At 39.9% G+C, this 19,045-nt stretch overlaps 1 protein-coding gene across 1 annotated transcript in view; it reads left to right on the forward strand.

The window, feature by feature from the left end:
- Window positions 1-13,817: 13,817 nt before the first annotated feature.
- The window catches only part of LOC124171386 (alkylglycerol monooxygenase-like), a 65,716-nt gene continuing 60,488 nt past the window's right edge, over window positions 13,818-19,045 (forward strand). The window contains exon 1 of the mRNA XM_046550560.1: window positions 13,818-14,158. Coding sequence (XP_046406516.1) covers window positions 13,970-14,158 — 189 coding nt within the window. The 5' untranslated portion in view covers window positions 13,818-13,969. The remainder of the gene's footprint in view (window positions 14,159-19,045) is intronic.

The following is a 19,045-nucleotide window of genomic DNA, read 5'->3' on the forward strand; positions in this document are numbered from 1 at the left end:
GACGTTCTGAATCCGTCTGTTCTACAGTCTATCTCTCTTATTTTATTTACATGATCTGATCTTGCGTAGTATCTACATCTACATCTACATAATACCCTGCGAGCCACCTCTAGGGTGTTTGGCAGGGGGTGATCAATCACCAGCATGCAGCATGCATTTGGACTCCCACATGCACACCACACCGTCCAAAAAACGTCCCGTATAATAACAAACTATACTACTATATGCTGTTAGAAATAGAATATAGAATAGAAATTCAGAAACATGCATTAAGTTTTACATAGGTTAGTAGGCTACACTACAAGTCATGCAATCTATTTACGAGTTCTATTGCTGCCGTTATAATCTCTTATCGATCGTGGAAAAAATGACATTCGGAATCTGTCTGTTCTGCAATCTATCTCTCTTATTTTATTTATATGATCTGATATTCCGTAGTACGTTGGCGTCCGCAAGATATGGTTAACTTCGTCAGAAAAGACACTGCTCTTGAATTTATCTAAAAGGTTTAGTCTATTTTTCAATCTACGGTCCGACAGAGATTCCAATCCGAGTTTATCTAAGAGGTCAGTTACACTAACAAGACTATCGTAACGACCTTTCACATACCTGGCAGCTCTTCTTTGCACGCGTTCTAACTCTGTTATTAAGCATTTTTCATGAGGGTCCCAACCACTGGCAGCGTATTCCAAATGTGGTCTAAGGAGGGAAAAGTAGCTAATTTCTCTCACTTTGTCGTCGCACTTTCCTAATATTCTTTTAACAAAACCCATTGTACGATTAGCTTGACCGGTTATTTCTCGAATATGTTTATTCCACGATAGATCATTATTGAGTCTAACTCCTAGATATTTCACGGATTCAACAGCCTTTAACTGGGTACCCCGAATTATATAGCTACGTTGTAGGGAGTTGTTCTTCTTCCAGAAATTCATTACGACGCATTTTTTCAAATTTAATTCTAACTACCAAGCATCGCACCAAGCTTGGATAGCAGCAAGGTCATTTGTTAGTTCATCTATATATATTTGCTGGAACGGATTTCTCTGTAAACTACAGCGTCGTCTGCAAATAATCGTACTTTATTGTGTACTACTTCGCCAATGTCGTTTATATAAAGAAGGAATAGGAGTGGGCCTATGACACTACCCTGAGGAACGCCAGAAGTGACTCTAACCTCATTGGAGACTGCACCGTCTAATACTACTCTTTGGACGCGGTCGCTCAAAAATTCTCTTATCCAGGAAATGACATCTTCGTCTAGACCATAAGATTTCAGTTTTATTATTAACTTTCCGTGGGGTACTTTATCAAATGCCTTTTTGAAATCAAGAAAAATCGCGTCTATTGGAATGTTGTCTTCCCCGGAGACTAAAATATCGTAGGCGAAAAGCGCTAACTGAGTTTCGCACGATCTGTTTTTCCTGAATCCATGTTGATTTCCCATTAATAAGTTTTGCGCGTCTAGATGTTTCATTACCGAGCTGAGTATTTTGGCGTCCATAAGATAGCATTAATTAGATTCGCACTTCTTCGACGCTCACAGGCCACGAACACTCATGGTAACGACACTCATTCAGACCAGAAACTAGGAGAGTGCTAAGGACAAGAACATGCTACCATGCAAATAAAACTACTCGCTAATAATTGAAAAACGAAAATCTGGCGTAGTAAGTGAATTTACATGAGTTATAACATGAAAAAATCATACAGATTTTTATTATTTACGAGTATAAAAATTCTTAACTACGCATGCAGAGTCTATTTACCATCTCCAATCAAAAAGATAATCAGAATGTGGTGCTTATCCTAATTAATGTTTTTGATTCGTACAGTCAGTTGATTATCATTTCAACTTTTAAAAATCATCCTGCAGTAAAATGAGAGTTAATGAGTGAATGTGAGATCTGAGTGCCATACAAGTATCTCAACAGACTAAACCCTCATTTATGGCCTCTTCTGCTCCATTTTTGTCCCGTTTCATTCTTTTTGAAAATTAATAACATCACCACCGATACATCCAGAAATATTCGCCTTTACGCGGACGAAGCAGTACTGTACTGGGATATAAAAAATAGGAGTCCGACAGAATAGCGCTTATGAGACATCTCAATGCTTTAAACGATTAGTGAGGTACTTGGAAATAGAGTTAAATCTTAACAAGTTTTTAGTAATAAGGAATTTTGGAAAAAGAAACACTTTCCCAACGAAACGTATGCAATTTATCTATCTAGGGTATTAATTGCAGGGCCTATTCTATGGAAAGCACATCAGTAAATTTGCGGGCAGGAAAATCGATATTAGGATTAAAAGAATTCTTGGAAAGTCGATGAAAAAGTAAAAGAACGATGCTATTCATCTCTGTCAGGACGCCATTTTGATTACGCCGCTAGTGTACGTATCCCGTATGAAAAAGGAATGGTTTCGGATGTAGATAGGATGCAGATGAGATCAGCGACATACGGAAAACATTTCCGCGATAAACAAAGTAGTGTAACTGAATTAATAACGACTTTAAAATGGGAAAGTACAAGCGATGGAAATATTAACATTAAATCTTTCGCGGAAATTTCCCAACGAAACGTATCTACATCTACAAAATACCCAGCGAGCCACCTCAAGGGTGTTTGGCAGGGGTTGATCAATCACCAGCATGAAGCATGCAATGAGGAACTTGCATGAATTTTTTTTATTTCACAGGCGGACAGAAAATTATTTTCTGAATTCAACAAAGAAAACCGCATGTAAATCTGAGTTTTCCTTCGCAAGATATTCAATGATAAATATAACGAATTTTAAAGCGCGGGAAAAACTCCCTCACCCTCCAAGCCACTGTCGACGAAGCCTCGATGACGTCAAAGGTGCCTAAACATCACACGAAGGTATTGTTGTGATTTTTTGTAATAGTTGCCTGCCGTTGTGAGAGCTCCGTTTGTGAGACGTGTTGATTGTTTTCTATTTAAAGATAAATATCCGACAATAGAGGCTCGAAAGCCTAATATTTTGTATTATTTATAATATTAATATCTGAGTAAGGACATAAAATATAAAACTGGAGTAGTGAAACCAAATATTTTATAATATCTAAGTAACATCGTTGTAGCAGTCTGAGCCACGGCCGTTGGAAGGGGGATACGTTAATTGTAAGCTGATGTTATCAACGGAATATCATTCATCATAAGTATTTAATTAGAACAATTTCAATGTTTACTTATGTCTGCTATGCTATTATATACAATAACTTCATCCATTTAATCGTAGGTACAGGAGAAATCGTCGTTTAGGACTGCCTGTGCTTGTATTATGAGGTGAATTCCAGTCAATGCAACTTTTGCTCGCTGATTGGAGACATCTAGGACCATTTTTTGTGCCAAAATAGTGTCATTTTCAACGTGGCATCTAATAATCACAGTGCCAGTAGTTGTAATGCACGAAGTTTGACAAGTTTGAAAAATATCGGCCAAGAGTTATCGGTGTTCCATCGTGATTGAATTGTAAAAAGTGCTATTACGCTATCGATAAATGTCTAACAGTAGTGTAAAAATTGTCAGTGGCGTGTTAACCTCAGTTGTTCACCGTAGATATGACATTTCACGATCAAGCTATCAAGATCAAAAGAGTGCGTGAAGTTTGTTATTTTATTATTTCAATGAATAGTAGTGAGAAAAGTCACCTGTGTCACTTGCGCGGGCTAATTTAAGGATTTAAATCAGTGAATAAATTGTTGTTTTCATCATAACGAGCTCTATTATTGTAAGTTGTACGTGATAAATATAAGAATGGTAGTGATTTCCAGTTTTCTATAATTGTATTTGCCTATTTCCCACTATATTTTTATGTTATATGCTAGTATATTGTCTATGGATTTACCTATATTATTGAAATAGGTTGTAGCTTGTGTGTGTGTGCGTTGGCAGCGGAACCGATTCGCGATCTCACATGTGGATTGTGTGCAGACTGTTTTGCGGTGAATTCGTACCGTAGAACGGATATCTTCTCCGCTAATACGGCGTTGCCAAAATCAACAGAACAGCTCGTAAGCTTACGATCGTTATCCTCCAGTATTACAAGTTTCTTTTACATCTCCATTTGCCGCCGACATATAGCAATGATTTGCCATAACAAATTCCATGAGTGTCGTGGAATCAATTTTTGGTGTCCCAAAAAAAAGGCTGGTGTCCTAACACCCCCTGCCACACCTCTTTTAGGCGGCTTGCGGGGTATTATCTAGATGTAGATGAATTTCAAGAGTACTGTTCGAACATACGGCAACGTTATCATCCATTTTTCTGATAACTAAAACATACGAAGTGAAACGCTTGTATTTCATCATCCCGAGGTTGCATTATTAATATCCCAAGTAATAATCGTTGCACAATAGCAATAGGAAAACTTGCCCAAGTTTAACCGAACAAAATAAAGTGAATATGAGCGGCTAAATACTCCCTCAAAACAAAATTTACAGCATGCGCTCAGCGTATTTACCAACTCCCTACGGTTGTTTAGGCACCTATGACGTCACGTGTAGCCTCGGCAACGCTCGGGTGTCTTCGCGCAGTGGTCGGCTCAGTGAATTTTTTCTCGATTTTAAAGTCAATTTTTTTATTTCTTTTGATGATGAATGGAGAAACTTAAGGTATTTCTGGGAGCTAATGTATCCATTTTACTTATTCAAAATAGTTTTTAGAGCAATCGGCGACCCATGCAAGTTCCCCATTGGACTCCCACATGCACACCACACGGCCCAAAAAACGCAACGTATTCAAATAATGGAGCAAAATCATTAAATTTAGAGTCCTTTAAGTGTAAAGTAATTACTCTTACTTAGGACTTATCCTGGAGAAAGCACATTCAGGAAATTTGCGAGCAGGCAAGTGGTAAATTAGTATTTATTAAAATAATTCCTGGAAAATGCTAAGAAAGTTTATACGAGCGATGTTATCATTCTCTCCTGGGACCACATTTGGATTTGGATAAACATAGCAGTGTAACTGAATTAATGAGGAATTCAGAATGAGACAGTCAACCCAATGGAAGGGAAAATTTTCGATTAAATCTTTTTCGGAAATTTCCAGTAGAATACTTTTTTCCTGATGTTCAAGATATTTTGAAGGAGTCTAATTATGATGGTAAAAATGATAACAAGGATATGAATATGGAAATAGACTGCAGAACCAATAGATTTTAGATGTCGTTTTTTGGCGAACAATTTGGGACCATAATACCTGCGATATTTTAGATCTAAGTTAGCTTGGCTCGGATTACGTAAAATAGGCTCTGCATGTATAATTAATAACTTACTGTAATACTAGCTATCTGCATGCATTTCTTGGCATGCTATAACTCATGAATGATTCACTCACTACGATAACTTTTCGTTTACATTTATTAACTTTTTATTAACATTATTTTTCTATTACTTAATTTTTTCACATGGTGGCATGTGAGTGTCCTCTACCGTATTTCAGCACTACCATATTTCTGGTCTAACTGCAACGTGCTGTCCTGTGGGCTTGGCCTGTATTCGGCAAGGGAGCGTGTGTTTGATTATCATTAGGATGAGTGCTGTATATCTGGTGTCACCCCGTTCCACACACCCTGGTGATGGCATGCACGATACCTCGTAGATGGAGATGTAGATATTTAGGGTACAGGGTATTTAGTAGATGTATTGAGGTGCCTGGCATGGTGTGAACCATCACCAACGCAACAGGAGTACCTTTCGTATTTTTGCCCAAATATTTCCATTTAATTTCCATGCAGTGCTATCATGTGAAGTGTAATACACCAGAATGAATAGGTCCAATTTATGTATATCTTTCCATATAACTTTCATGAATCTTACATCTGACTTGCATGCAATATAATACACTAATAGATGCTAGAATAACACTCACCAATAGATTAGATGACTTGTATTTTAATCTACTAACTTGTGTATACCTTAATGCATGATTGTGAATTTTCTTGTTATTTATAATAGCATGTTTTGTGTGTGCTAGGTTTATTGGCAGATTAAATTAATGAGTAGTTGGCCTTTGCATGAATGTGGTAGTATTATTTTTTATTATCCTTAACGTTTTTGGACCACGTGGTGTGCCCTATTGCATGCTGGTGATTGATCACCCCCTGCCAAACACCCTAGAGGTGGCTCGCAGGGTATTATATAGATGTAGACATAATATAACCAAACTCCCGACCATTCAAAGTAAAATTTACGTGTAAGTATTTACATGTTTGTTCATAATACCCTGCGAGCCACCTCTAGGGTGTTTGGCAGGTAATGTTTAATGACCAGCAATAAAGAGGATTCCCACATGCACACCAAACGGACATAAAAATATTACGCGTACCAAAATATTATACTTCCGCAATCATGCAAAGCCAAAACTTGCCAACTACTCATGAAAGCAATCTACCAATAAACCTAGAACAAACAGAACATGCAGTAAGAAAATCTAAGAAAATCCGGGAACATTTACGCAGTGGGTGGGTGGAAAGCACAGTTACGTCTACATAATTCCCTTCCAGCCACGTCTGGCGTGTTTAGCAAGAGTTGATCAATCACCAGCATGCAGCATGCAAGACGATTCTCAAATGCACACCACATAGCCATAAAAAATGTTACTCATGCTAACAAAATCGATTTCCACATTCATGCAAAGGCAAAACTTATGAACTACTCATCGGTGTTTGACATAATATGACGTGTGCGAAAGTTCGCTCTCAACACGGAAGTAATATGACGACGAAATGGCAGTGACATGGCAGACATGGCAGTAAAATGACGACGTGTAGTTTACAGAGAAATCCGTTCCAGCAAAGATATAGATGAACTAACGAATGACCTTGCTGCTATCCAAGCTTGGCGCGATGCTTGAAAGTTCTTGCATGAAAGTTCTTGCTTGAAAGCAGATCGTGCGAAACTCAGTTAGCGCTTTTCACCCACGATATTTTAGTCTCCGGGGAAGTCAACATTCCAGCAGACGCGATTTTTCTTGATTCCAAAAAGGCATTTGATAAAGTACCCCACGGAAAGTTAATAATAAAACTGAAATCTTACGGTCTAGACGAAGATGTCATTTCCTGGATAAGAGAATTTTTGAGCGACCGCGTCCAAAGAGTAGTATTAGACGGTGCAGTCTCCAATGAGGTTAGAGTCACTTCTGGCGTTCCTCAGGGTAGTGTCATAGGCCCACTCCTATTCCTTCATTATATAAACGACATTGGCGAAGTAGTACACAATAAAGTACGATTATTTGCAGACGACGCTGTAGTTTACAGAGAAATCCGTTCCAGCAAAGATATAGATGAACTAACGAATGACCTTGCTGCTATCCAAGCTTGGTGCGATGCTTGGTAGTTAGAATTAAATTTGAAAAAATGCGTCGTAATGAATTTCTGGAAGAAGAACAACTCCCTACAACGTAGCTATATAATTCGGGGTACCCAATTAGAGACTGTTGAATCCGTGAAATATCTAGGAGTTAGACTCAATAATGATCTATCGTGGAATAAACATATTCGAGAAATAACCGGTCAAGCTAATCGTACAATGGGTTTTGTTAAAAGAATATTAGGAAAGTGCGACGACAAAGTGAGAGAAATTAGCTACTTTTCCCTCCTTAGACCACATTTGGAATACGCTGCCAGTGTTTGGGACCCTCATGAAAAAGGCTTAATAACAGAGTTAGAACTGAGTTAGATTGAAAAATAGACTAAACCTTTTAGATAAATTCAAGAGCAGTGTCTTTTCTGACGAAGTTAACTATATCTTACGGACGCCAACATACTACGGAAGATCAGATCATATAAATAAAATAAGAGAGATAGATTGTATAACAGACAGATTCCGAATGCCATTCTTTCCACGATCAATAAGAGATTATAACGGCAGCAATAGAACTCGTAAATAGATTGCATGACTTGTAGTGTAGCCTACTAACCTATGTAAGAATTAATGCATGTTTCTTAATTCAATTATTGTTTCTAACAACATATAGTAGTATAGTTTGTTAGTATACGGCACGTTTTTTGGACGGTTCGGTGTGAATGTGGGAGTCCCATTGCATGCTGCATGCTGGTGATTGATTACCCCCTGCCAAACACCCTAGAGGTGGCTCGCAGGGCATTATGTAGATGTAGATGTTATAGAGCTGTATAACAATATTCCCAATCACGAAGCTCGAGGTTCAAAACTGTGCTACTGTTTCGAGCAATTTAAAAGATAAACTTTAGCCCTAAGGTCAGGAAAATTCAGTACCCAGCTCAGATTTCATGCTTGAATTTTGTGATACTCAGGTTTGCTTAGCACTGAATTTATAACAGATGCTTGTTCTAAATGTAGCCTTACTTCATTGTAGTACCTGTCCGTTTAGTATTAAATATGTGGATGACATCTACATATACAAAATACCCTACGAGCAACCTCTAGGGTGTTTGGCACGGGGTGATCAATCACCAGCATGCAATTGGACTCCCACATGCACACCACACTGTCCAAAAAACCTTACGCATGCTAACAAATTATACTACCATTTTCTGTTAGAAATAATAATATAATTCAGAAACATGCATTAACTTTTACATAAGTTAGTAGACTACTCTACAAGTCATCTAATCTATTTATGAGTTCTAACGCTGCGATTATAATGTCATATTGATCGTGGAAAGAAAGACATACTGAATCCGTCTGTTCTACAGTCTATCTGTCTTATTTTATTTATATTATCTGATCATCCGTAGTATGTTGGCGTCAGGAAAATTCCGTACCCAGCTCACATTTTATACATGAATTTTGTCATGCTCAGATTTGCTTAGCAAATGCATTTATAAGAGATTCTTATTCTAAATGCAACTTCACTTCATTGAAGTACCTGTCCGTTTAGTATTAAATCATTGGGTGATATAATATAACGTGCGAGGAAGTTCACTTTCAACATGAGGATGACGCACTCGATTGTGAAAATTTTTCGAAGCATTGCCAGGTGTGCTCCCACAAATGAAGACAACACGCGCAGCAGGGGGTTACGTGGTATTCCCGATTCCAAACCGTATCCTAGTGTTCTGCATCTTGATGCGATGTAAACAGCAGGATCATAATTTGCTTTTGCCTGGCTCTCACGTGACTTTGACTGAGGATTTTGCAGACTCAAACGAGTTTGTTAACGCAAGGACACAATTCTGCCGTTAATTTAATGACCTGAAATTTGGTCTGTTTTTCCATTCTAAGGAGGTGGGTTATCCATAAAAATTGCAAAATAATATTTCCATTTTTAAGCTTTCAGGCTCTGCTGTCGAAACTATGCTAGCGACAGAGAAGGGTCCGAAAATGAGATTGAGATTACGTCACACACTATAAAATTACAATGTGGAGGCTTGCCAGATATCATGCACCAGAACGAATAGGTCCAATTTGTAGATGAGGAAAAATAAAAATAGTATTACCATCTCCCGACGGTAACTTGTAGTTGCAATGAGAATGCTGTTCACTGAAAAATTAGAAGCCAGAAGAAGAAAAAAATTGCGTTCTGGGATATAATGAACAGAATAAGGTTCTACCTAAGACTGAAAATAATTGCAGTAAACTGATGAAAACAATCCATTACGCAAGAAATTTATCAACAGACTTCCGATAAACTGCAAACTGGAGAGCATTTTTATCAACGCAATTGTGGAAGAATTCTTCACAAATTCAGATAAATCGAAAAAATAACTCATCAAAAGAGAAGAGTGAAAATGAGCAAGGAATCTACATCAATAAATGACATCATCTGCATTTAATAGGGAGTAATTTTACCGGAAATGCGATGGTCTAAAGTTCTACATTTATCTATATCTACATAATACCCTGGGAATCACCCATAGGGCGTTTGGCAGGGGGTGATCATGCAGCATGCAAGATAATTCCCTCATACTGGCAAATTATACTTCTACATTCATGAAATGGCAAAACTTCCCAACTATTCATGGAAGTAGGCCTGCAAATACCTATGAAGCTGTAGAACTGGAAAAAATTGCTTTCAGAGGTAATAGGGAAATTCAGAAATATTCATTAAGGAATGTATAAGTTAGCAGGCTACACTACAAGTCGACTAACCTATTACAAAGTCATAACGCTGCCTCTTATCGATCGTTGACAAAAAGACTTCCTGTATCTGCCTGTTCTACAGGATAGTCTTTTATTATATTTATGTGATCTGATCTACCGTAGTATATTGGCGTTCGTAATGTATGGATAACTTCGTCGGAAAATAAACTACGCTTGAATTTACATAATAGGTTTAATCTAGCTTTCAGTCTACGGTCTGACAGAGATTCTCATCCGGTGTTGTTACAAAAGAAAGAGAACAACGGAAAAATGCGGTGTTATAGAAGATAAGAAGGGGACGGAACCGAGTCACTATCGGATTACCGACAAAGAGGGGTTTGGAAAAAATAACGTAATATTTCCAAGGGATGAGGAGAAGGAAAGAGACAGATAAGAGGAAAAAGTGGTAATAACATCTACATATTAACCCGCAAGCTGCTTCAATAGTCGTGTGGCGGGGTTGTTAGGACACCAGCCGTTTACAAATAAAAAGTACAAAAAGATTAGTATTCACTTGATTACATTTCACTAGTAGTGCCTTTCTACTGCTCGAAATAGATTAAGATGTATGGATATTATCATTAATTAACTAACAGCTTACCACACCTTTATCTATCTATACTCGCCTTTATTTTCATGCTAGAAACTTACTTATCACTACGAATTAAAAAATTATTGTAAAATACGTAAAGGTGGATAATTATATATTTATCGAAATAAATAAGTTATTGAAAATCACGTGGCTTTTTTAAGAAATTAAAATATTAATAGAGCAATACTAGAGTAGATAAGAGAATAACAGTTTTCAAAAATAAAAGTAGATTTAAAGAGGCATACGCCAAATTTCAGTACTTATATGTACATCTACATACTACCCCGCCAGCCGCCAAAAAGACGAGTGCCAGGTGGTAATAGGAAACCAGCCGTTTACACACAAAATCGAAATGTTCTAACGAAATTACGTCTATCATTTATTCAAGTCTTTTACCATACGAGGGAAAAAATAATTCCCATATCTGTCCGTTCGGCAAAATATCTCTCTTTAATATATCGTTCTGTCGGACCTGGAAATGTATTGGGGTTCTAATATGATGTTCTGCGTGTCGCTCCGAAAGATATCTATTTTCAATTGCTCTAGCAACCTAAGCCAAAGTGATTAGCCTCCGAGTCTCTAGCGGATGCCAGCCTAATTCGGATAACATCTGTGTAACGCTTTCTGTACGCCCGTAGCAGTTTTTGACGAACCGCGCAGCGTTTCCTGAGTACTTTATTAAGTTCACGGATTAAGTCTTTCTCCATCGGATCCCATGTGCTCGCCCGCTGTATATTCCGGAAGAGGGAAAAATAGCACCTCTCCTTTACTTTCTCATCCGAAAATCTTCCCACAACATCAAGGAATACCTCGCATGAGGTGCATAATGTGCATTACGAAGTATAGGCAATTATTGGAAATTGGAAGAATAGACATGTGTAGGATAGAATGTACAGCTGAATCATATTAATCCTAGGGTTGATGACCTGGAATGATGATGCCTTTAAAATTCGAAACACGATCTTGCCACGTGTACAACCAGAGACAAAGATCATTGTATATAGGAATAAAAAACCTAAGTCACAGATGTTGATCGTCTCCACCCAAATAAGGCCAATCGAACTCCATATCGATGGTTAGTTAATTACTACCCTTTCGAATGCACTTACTTGCCCGTGGGGAGAGCAGAAACAGTTTCCTGGGACTACTTTTTCAACCTGTTCGCAATCAATCTTTCTTAAGCTACTTTTCCCTCGTTAGACCCCATTTAGAATACGCTGCCAGTGTTTGGGACCCCCATGAAAAAGGCTTAATAACAGGGTTAGAACTCGTACAAAGAAGAGCTGCCAGGTACGTGAAATGTACTTGCGATAGCGATGTTACTGTGACTGACATCGTAGATAAAGTCAGATGGGAATCTCTGTCAGACCGTAGATTGAAAAATAGACTAAACCTTTTAGATAAATTCAAGAGCAGTGTCTTTTTAAACGAAGTTAGCCATATCTTGCGATCGCCAACATACTACGGAAGATCAGATCATACAAATAAAATAAGAGAGATAGATTGTGGAGCGGACAGATTCAGAATATCTTTTTTCCCACGATCAATAAGAGATTATAACGGCGGCGATAGAACTCATAAATAGATTGCATGACTTGTTGTGTAGGCTACTAACCTATGTGAAACTTAATGCATGTTTCTTAATTTTATTATTATGTCCATCAGCATATGGTAGCATAATTTGTTAGTATACGTGACGTATTTTGGACCGTGTGGTGTGCATGTGGGAGTCCAATGGCATGCTGGTGATTGATCATCCCCTGCCAAACACCCTAGAGGTGGCTCGCATGGTATTATGTAGATGTGGATGAAGGCATCAACCTCGTGGCGTCTTGTTATAGCAGTAATATGTCTCGAGTAATCTAGTTGATACGACTCACTCCGATGATGGTCTTGCGACGGTAGGTCCGATAGTATTCGGGCGACAGGATAAGAAGAGATCTTTTTACTAGACATTCGTGAAGGACTTGTGGCCAAGCTTGAGCTGAATCCAGTTCATTATCATGAAATACTATTCTTCCATTTTTATTACTCGATTCCAGTGCTCCCTGCTTTTTGGAAACATTCTTTTCATCAAAGATTTTAGTACGTGCTTTTTTAAGAAATTTATTATGCGGGTATTTGGCCTTGGTTATCTTATCTTATCTCAACTAGCCAATTTGTAATAAAAAAGGAAAGTAAGCGCCATAACCTAGTGAGTAGACTGTTAGGCAACTAGGCCAAAAGGTCAATAGTACAAATTCCGGGTAAAGCTTCCAGGCATTCCACGCAAAAATCCTCGGTTGGTGCACAAGGTGGTGCATGGAAATGCGGTGCCTTTCTGGAATAAAAGGCTTTGTAACACATTTTTCTTTTTGCACACTGAAAACTAGTGATTGATCACGCCTTAGCAAACACCCTAAGGGTGGCTAGAAGGGTATTATGTAGATGTAGATGGTCTATTCCAAGGTGAGCTCTACGCTGACCAATCCTAACAAATCTTCGAGTTGAGGCTCTGAGAAAGCGATAGAGTTTAAAAAATTAGTATCGTATTATTCGTGACGGTTTACATCCTGACATTAAACCGGATATTGTTATCTCCTCCTTACTCTGTGCAATTATCTTTGTGATTCATTTCCCTATCCTACACAAGCAGAGGACGAGAATAAAATACGGAAGGGGAGGAGAATCGGGAAAGCCTCTCGTTGAAATAATGCTCTCTCCCATGCATTCCGCCGATGCGAAAGGGGAGAGAGGGAATCCCAGTTTGGGAAGGCGGAGGGAAATTTCCTCTGGAAGGGGAGGAAGGAATGAGACACGCCGGATGATAATGGACGGAGTGGCGAGGTGTAAATACGAGAGGGGGTGCGGGGAGTAAGTACCTTCGCCAATGGGGGAGGCTTTGGGAGAGTGTGTGTGTGTGTGTGGAGAGTTCAACCCGGGGGTGAGGAGGGGGAAAAAAACTGGGGTGGGAGGTGTAACTCCCAGGGGGGAGGAAGGGGAGGGGGTGACGACTTTAGTACGCGGGGAAGGAGAGAGGGGGATGGGGGGGTTGGAAGAGGAGGAACCGGAGTCACGAAGGGGAGGGGGGATGGTTGGAGGGGGGGAGGAGATAGGGCGACAGGAGGGGGGAACGAAAAGGAGTCACTCAGTGAGTCCTCCGCAGTGTCTCCCGGCGCGTCCAACAGCTAGGAGCACGACGCCACCGAGGAGGTGGACCAACGACAGGAGTGGTGACTTTTTAATAAAAAAATTCATTTGTCTTCCATCCGTCACGCGAGCTACACACATCTAGGCAGCTAGCTTACATGGAGGACGTGGCCAACTACAGCGTGGAGTCGTTCGGGTCGCTGGAGCCCGAGACGCCGATGGAGTACTTGCCCTCGACGTCCTGGTGGCCTTCCACGAAACCCATCCGGCGCCTCCTCTACGCCCTCACCCTGCCCTCCGAGGCGAGCTACCAGCTCCCAGAGCAAGTTCCGGAGATATTCCGCGAGGTAAGTTCCAGTTGCAGTGGTTGTGCACGTTTTTTAAGATTTTGTTGCGGGTGAATCGGGAAAGCCTCTCGTTGAAATAATGCTCTTCCCCCTTGCATTCCACTAGTGATATCCATAGCAACAGCATTAGTTATCCATTGGGTAAAACGAAGTGATTCATAGGGTGTAATGAACAATAAGTTATATTGAGGAGAGATGTAGTGAAATTTCGACGAATTGAAATGAAAGGTAGTTGCACTTTTTCACATCGTTTTGCCTCTCCACTGTACGCCTGTTTCCCACCCATTCCTCATGCTTGTCTAATACTCCTCTATCCCTTCCTCAAAGTTACAAATGTGAAGTACGGATTCAATTATTGTGGAAAAGTGCACCTGCCTTTCATTTTAATGTGAGAGGGTGAGGAGGCAAGGGGTACCAGTGATTTGTTTTTCTAAACAGAGTTATGTACATGAAATAGGTAAAGAAAACAAACGAGATCAACTAAGTATTTAGTGGTGAATATATTTCGACTCGATGTCAGCACAGACTCAATCCTATCCCTTGGCCACCAAGGTTTTGTACATGTATTCTATCAATTTCTATACCTCACTCGATTTAGAAAAATAATCACTTGTACCCCTTGGCTTCTCTCCCACTCATGTGTGTTGGACAAACCATTGAACGTTAAATGGTGAAATAGAGCGACCACTCGGCTGTCCTTAGCGCCTGTTGAAGCTATGGGAAGCTACCATCGTTTCCCGAATGGAAATGTGTATCAGCGAATGCGACTTCGGAGTCGCGGTGGACGCGGAGTGTGGTGGCATCCGCGAGGGAGCATCGCTCGGCGCTATCGCACGTCTTCCCCTCTCGCCTCCTCCCATGCTTTTGATTCACGCTCCTCCTCGCCGCTATCTCCGCTATTCCCACACTCCTCCCCACCTTATAGATATCATACGCCTCGTCCTCTCCACCCTGGGGAGGAAAATTATTACTCCGTCCCGCTTTACTTACTTTTTTCCGTACCGAGACAAGCCGTTGTCTGGGTTGTTTATTTTTATCACCTTAGATGGGAGCGCTTAGGCCAAGTAAGAAAAAAAATTCAAGCCCCTTCGCGAGAGCACGTGGCCTTTTGTGTGTTTTAATTCTCCCTGAAGAGGATTCCCCTCCTTCCCTTTCCGCAGCATCATTAATGAGCCTCCTTTTGCAATGAAGTCGCTCGCTGCAGCGAAAACAAGGCATTCTCTTCCATCGCAGCGCGATAGAGTACGCCCGCGGTCCAAGGTGGCCGAGCCGGCGTGCGTGAGAGATCGCCTTCGTTACGTCCGCGATCCTTGCATCCCGCGCACGTTTTAACGACGAGTATAAAACAAAAGAATATCGCTGGTCGAGCATGACACAGCATGATTCGAGTGAGTGCTTTTCACCTTGCGATTATTTCTGGGTGTCACTGGAGGTGCGCCGTCCACTCCTCCTCCTCCTCCTTTCGCGGTGCTGCGTGCTTTTTTTCTGCTTCCTCTCGTTCGCAGTTTCCTCGGCGAGCGATCTCGCGTTTTCAATGGACGTCCCCCCGCTCGAAGGTCGCCGGGAGCTTGATACATTGTTTTGTTCTTATCCACAATAGTTCCCGATACACTGTGAGTGGCGGTTGATGAATGAGATGGAAACCTCGCCGTCGATCGTCAAGACACGCGACTGTAAATGAACCGGTGAGCGCGGACCCGTTTCCACGTGTGCCCTATTTGAGTAGCGATACGCTCGGACAGTACTGTGAGCGCCTGTCTTCCCTCATCTATAATTTAGTGGTCTTGAGTTTAAAAGAGGCGTCTCAAATTATGGATTTCCTGGTGAAGTAGCATTTTGTTGTGAAAGGGGATGATTTCTAATCCAGAGGGATGGTGGGGGACATCTACATATACAAAATACCCTGCGAGCCACCTCTATGGTGTTAGGTTAGGGGGTTCATTCACCAGCATGCAATTGGACTCCCACATGCACACCATACCGTCCAAAAAACGTCACGCATACTAACAAATTATACTACCATATGCTGTTAGAAATAATAATAAAATTCAGAAACATGCATTAAGTTATGCATAAATTTGTAGGCTACACTACAAGTCGTCTAATCTATTTGTGAGTTCTAAAGCTGCCGTTATAATCTCTTTTTGATCGTGGAAAAAGACATTCTGAATCTGTCCGTTATACAGTCTATCTCTCTTATTTTATTTATATGATCTGATCTTCAGTAGTATGTTGGCGTCCGTAAAATATGGATAACTTCGTTAGAAAAGACACTGCTCTTGAATTTATCTAAAAGGTTTAGTCTATTTTTTTGCTTGATACTTCGGTTAGTTGAAAGCGTTTGATTTTCATTTTAGATAAACCGTGTCCCTATAGACCATCAAAGGGTTTTAATACGTGATTTATCCACCCTTAAGTGTTCTATATTTTGTGTTTAATTAATTATGATAATACTGAAGCCTATGGGTTGGTAAAAATCAATTTGCTTATGATAATTTTGTACAAACTTTCATATCCTACAAACTTCTTCACGGCGCGAGATCATTCACGCTTTGCTTATGTCAACAATTGCCGGATCAAAATATATTGCTGAATATTAGTGCGGATATTGAACTTGCAACTAACTCAATTGAAGAAGTTTGATAAAACTCATTTGGTTATCTTTATATAGAACTTTATCGTTGCATAGAACTTTCATGGTTATCTTTCCCTACAAACTGTTTCAGCGCGGCAAAAAATATACTTGCAAGTAATGGTCGTGAATTCACGTCCCATTCACTTGCATTCGCTGTGATAGCCTCGGATACTATTTCTGTACCTTGATACGGCAGTTCTGCCGTAAATACGCTGTAAAACTGTGATGACCAAGAAAGTTAGTATTGACTTATTGGATTGGAAATCAACGAAGTGGCTAAATCAATGAGACAGCGTTATGACATATAACCACTTTTTCAGAAGGAAAGTTTCTTGTCAAACTTCTTCGTTAAGCCAATGTTTCCAATCCCTTGAAATTATATAATCAACTAAATAGCAGTAAACGTCTTTAGATACTTAAAGTAATTTTCTCGGTTGATGTACGGTATTGCGAAAATTTTAAATTTCATCACCCCATAGAATTCCCGTTAACTTAACGTAATTATTTTATGAAAATTTACTATTTTTTGTAAATATTACTCAAATAATGTTATTTTTCACGGAAAGTACAAGCATTTGAATAAATATATTAGTAAGCTAGGTTTTACGAAATTTCACGGTAACTAGTTACTTTATAAATTGTGACGGGTTCTTTTAATTGATAAAAGATTTTAAAAAGTAACTAAAACTGACATTAGTTAATTATTTTGGTACTCTTCCCATCACTGCTTTAGAGTAGCACACTTTCTTTAGAAACCAGAATTCCTACAGCATCATTCCATTCTTAGGTTGTGAGGACATAGACCACTTAAGCGAGTCAATTTTCGGATTGATGCCGCTGATGAGATTAAAATCGATGCGTTAGAGCAAGCACCCGCGTCTTGATGAAAGTGAATGTCCTCCGAAGATTCATCGCTCGGCTCCTCAGTGAATGCGGGCACGCAATGCGCCTTTTTCGGTGACTTGTGCTGGAGGATTAACTTCCTCTAAGATATTCGGAGGGGTGGAACCGAGAAACCCGAGGGAAAGTCAATTTTTTAAAGGGCAGAGCGCCAGGGAGTGTCGGCTTTACTTGCAGCCAGTTGTGATAGCAGTTAAGGCCTTCCACCGACCCCGATCTGCAGGCCAGTCTCCTGTCAACGCGCTGATCCTCTCAAACGAGCAAAATCACATAATTCCAACCTATTATTACTCGGACTCCAGCGATTTACACATTAATTCATTCGCTGTCATTCAATGATATAAAATTAGGTTTTGGCGAAAGTATAATTATTTCATACGTCCATGACTATTTTTTTCTGAGCTACTTTTCCTTCGTGGGGAGTCGAAATTCGCTGCTTCGTGAGTTGTCTTAATGTGACTCCGTGCAACTAAAAGATTAATCCTATCTTATGAAGGAAGCACAATAACTGAGTTGTGCCCTTGCAGTAAATATCGCCAACTAAGTTTAAAAGTGGAAGAGATCATTTACGTATAATTAATTGATTAATACGCGAACAATTGAATCGAAGATTTCTCGGGTTTTGCACCGGGTTAGGTTCTCCATGTATCCTTCCAACGTTTCGATGAACAACTCGCCCATCGTCTTCAGGGATTCAGAAAACCAAAAATCCATTGGAAATCGCCGGCGGGGGGGGAAACAAAAATTACATCATCATTATCGCAGACTGCATATATTTCCCCCTCCAACTTATTTGACTTTAAATGACGTTTAGATATTTTTTCGCTCTCTAATTGCTACATTATCGTAATGTTAAGTAATTATACGTAAATGATCTCTTCCGCTTTTACACAAAACTTGCCAATCTTCGCTGCAAGCGCACAACTCAGTTTTGTGAATCCTTCGTGATATAGGATTAACCACCGAGACACATTAAGCCAACTCACAAAGCAGCGTTTTCCGAATGATTTGGATTCCTGAATCCCTGGAGATGAGTGGGCGAGTTGCTTATCGAAACGTTGGAAGGAGACATGGAGGGTCTGACCCGTGGTAAAACCCGAGAAATCTTCACTTCAATTGCTCGCCGTGAAAAAAAAATTACATTGTCATTGTCGTAGTCCGCATATATTTCTCCCTCCGACTTATTTGATGAATTTTAAACTTTAAATGACGTTTAGACATTTTTTCGCTCCCTAATTGCTACATTAACGGAATGTTAAGTAATTATACGTTAATGATCCCTTTCACTTTTAAACTTAGCCCGAGAAATCTTCACTACGACGGCGATGCTTTGAGGGACCCTACGCACTATG

This window comes from Ischnura elegans, chromosome 1 (genome assembly GCF_921293095.1).
Source record: "Ischnura elegans chromosome 1, ioIscEleg1.1, whole genome shotgun sequence".
Classification (NCBI taxonomy): Eukaryota; Metazoa; Arthropoda; class Insecta; order Odonata; family Coenagrionidae; genus Ischnura; species Ischnura elegans.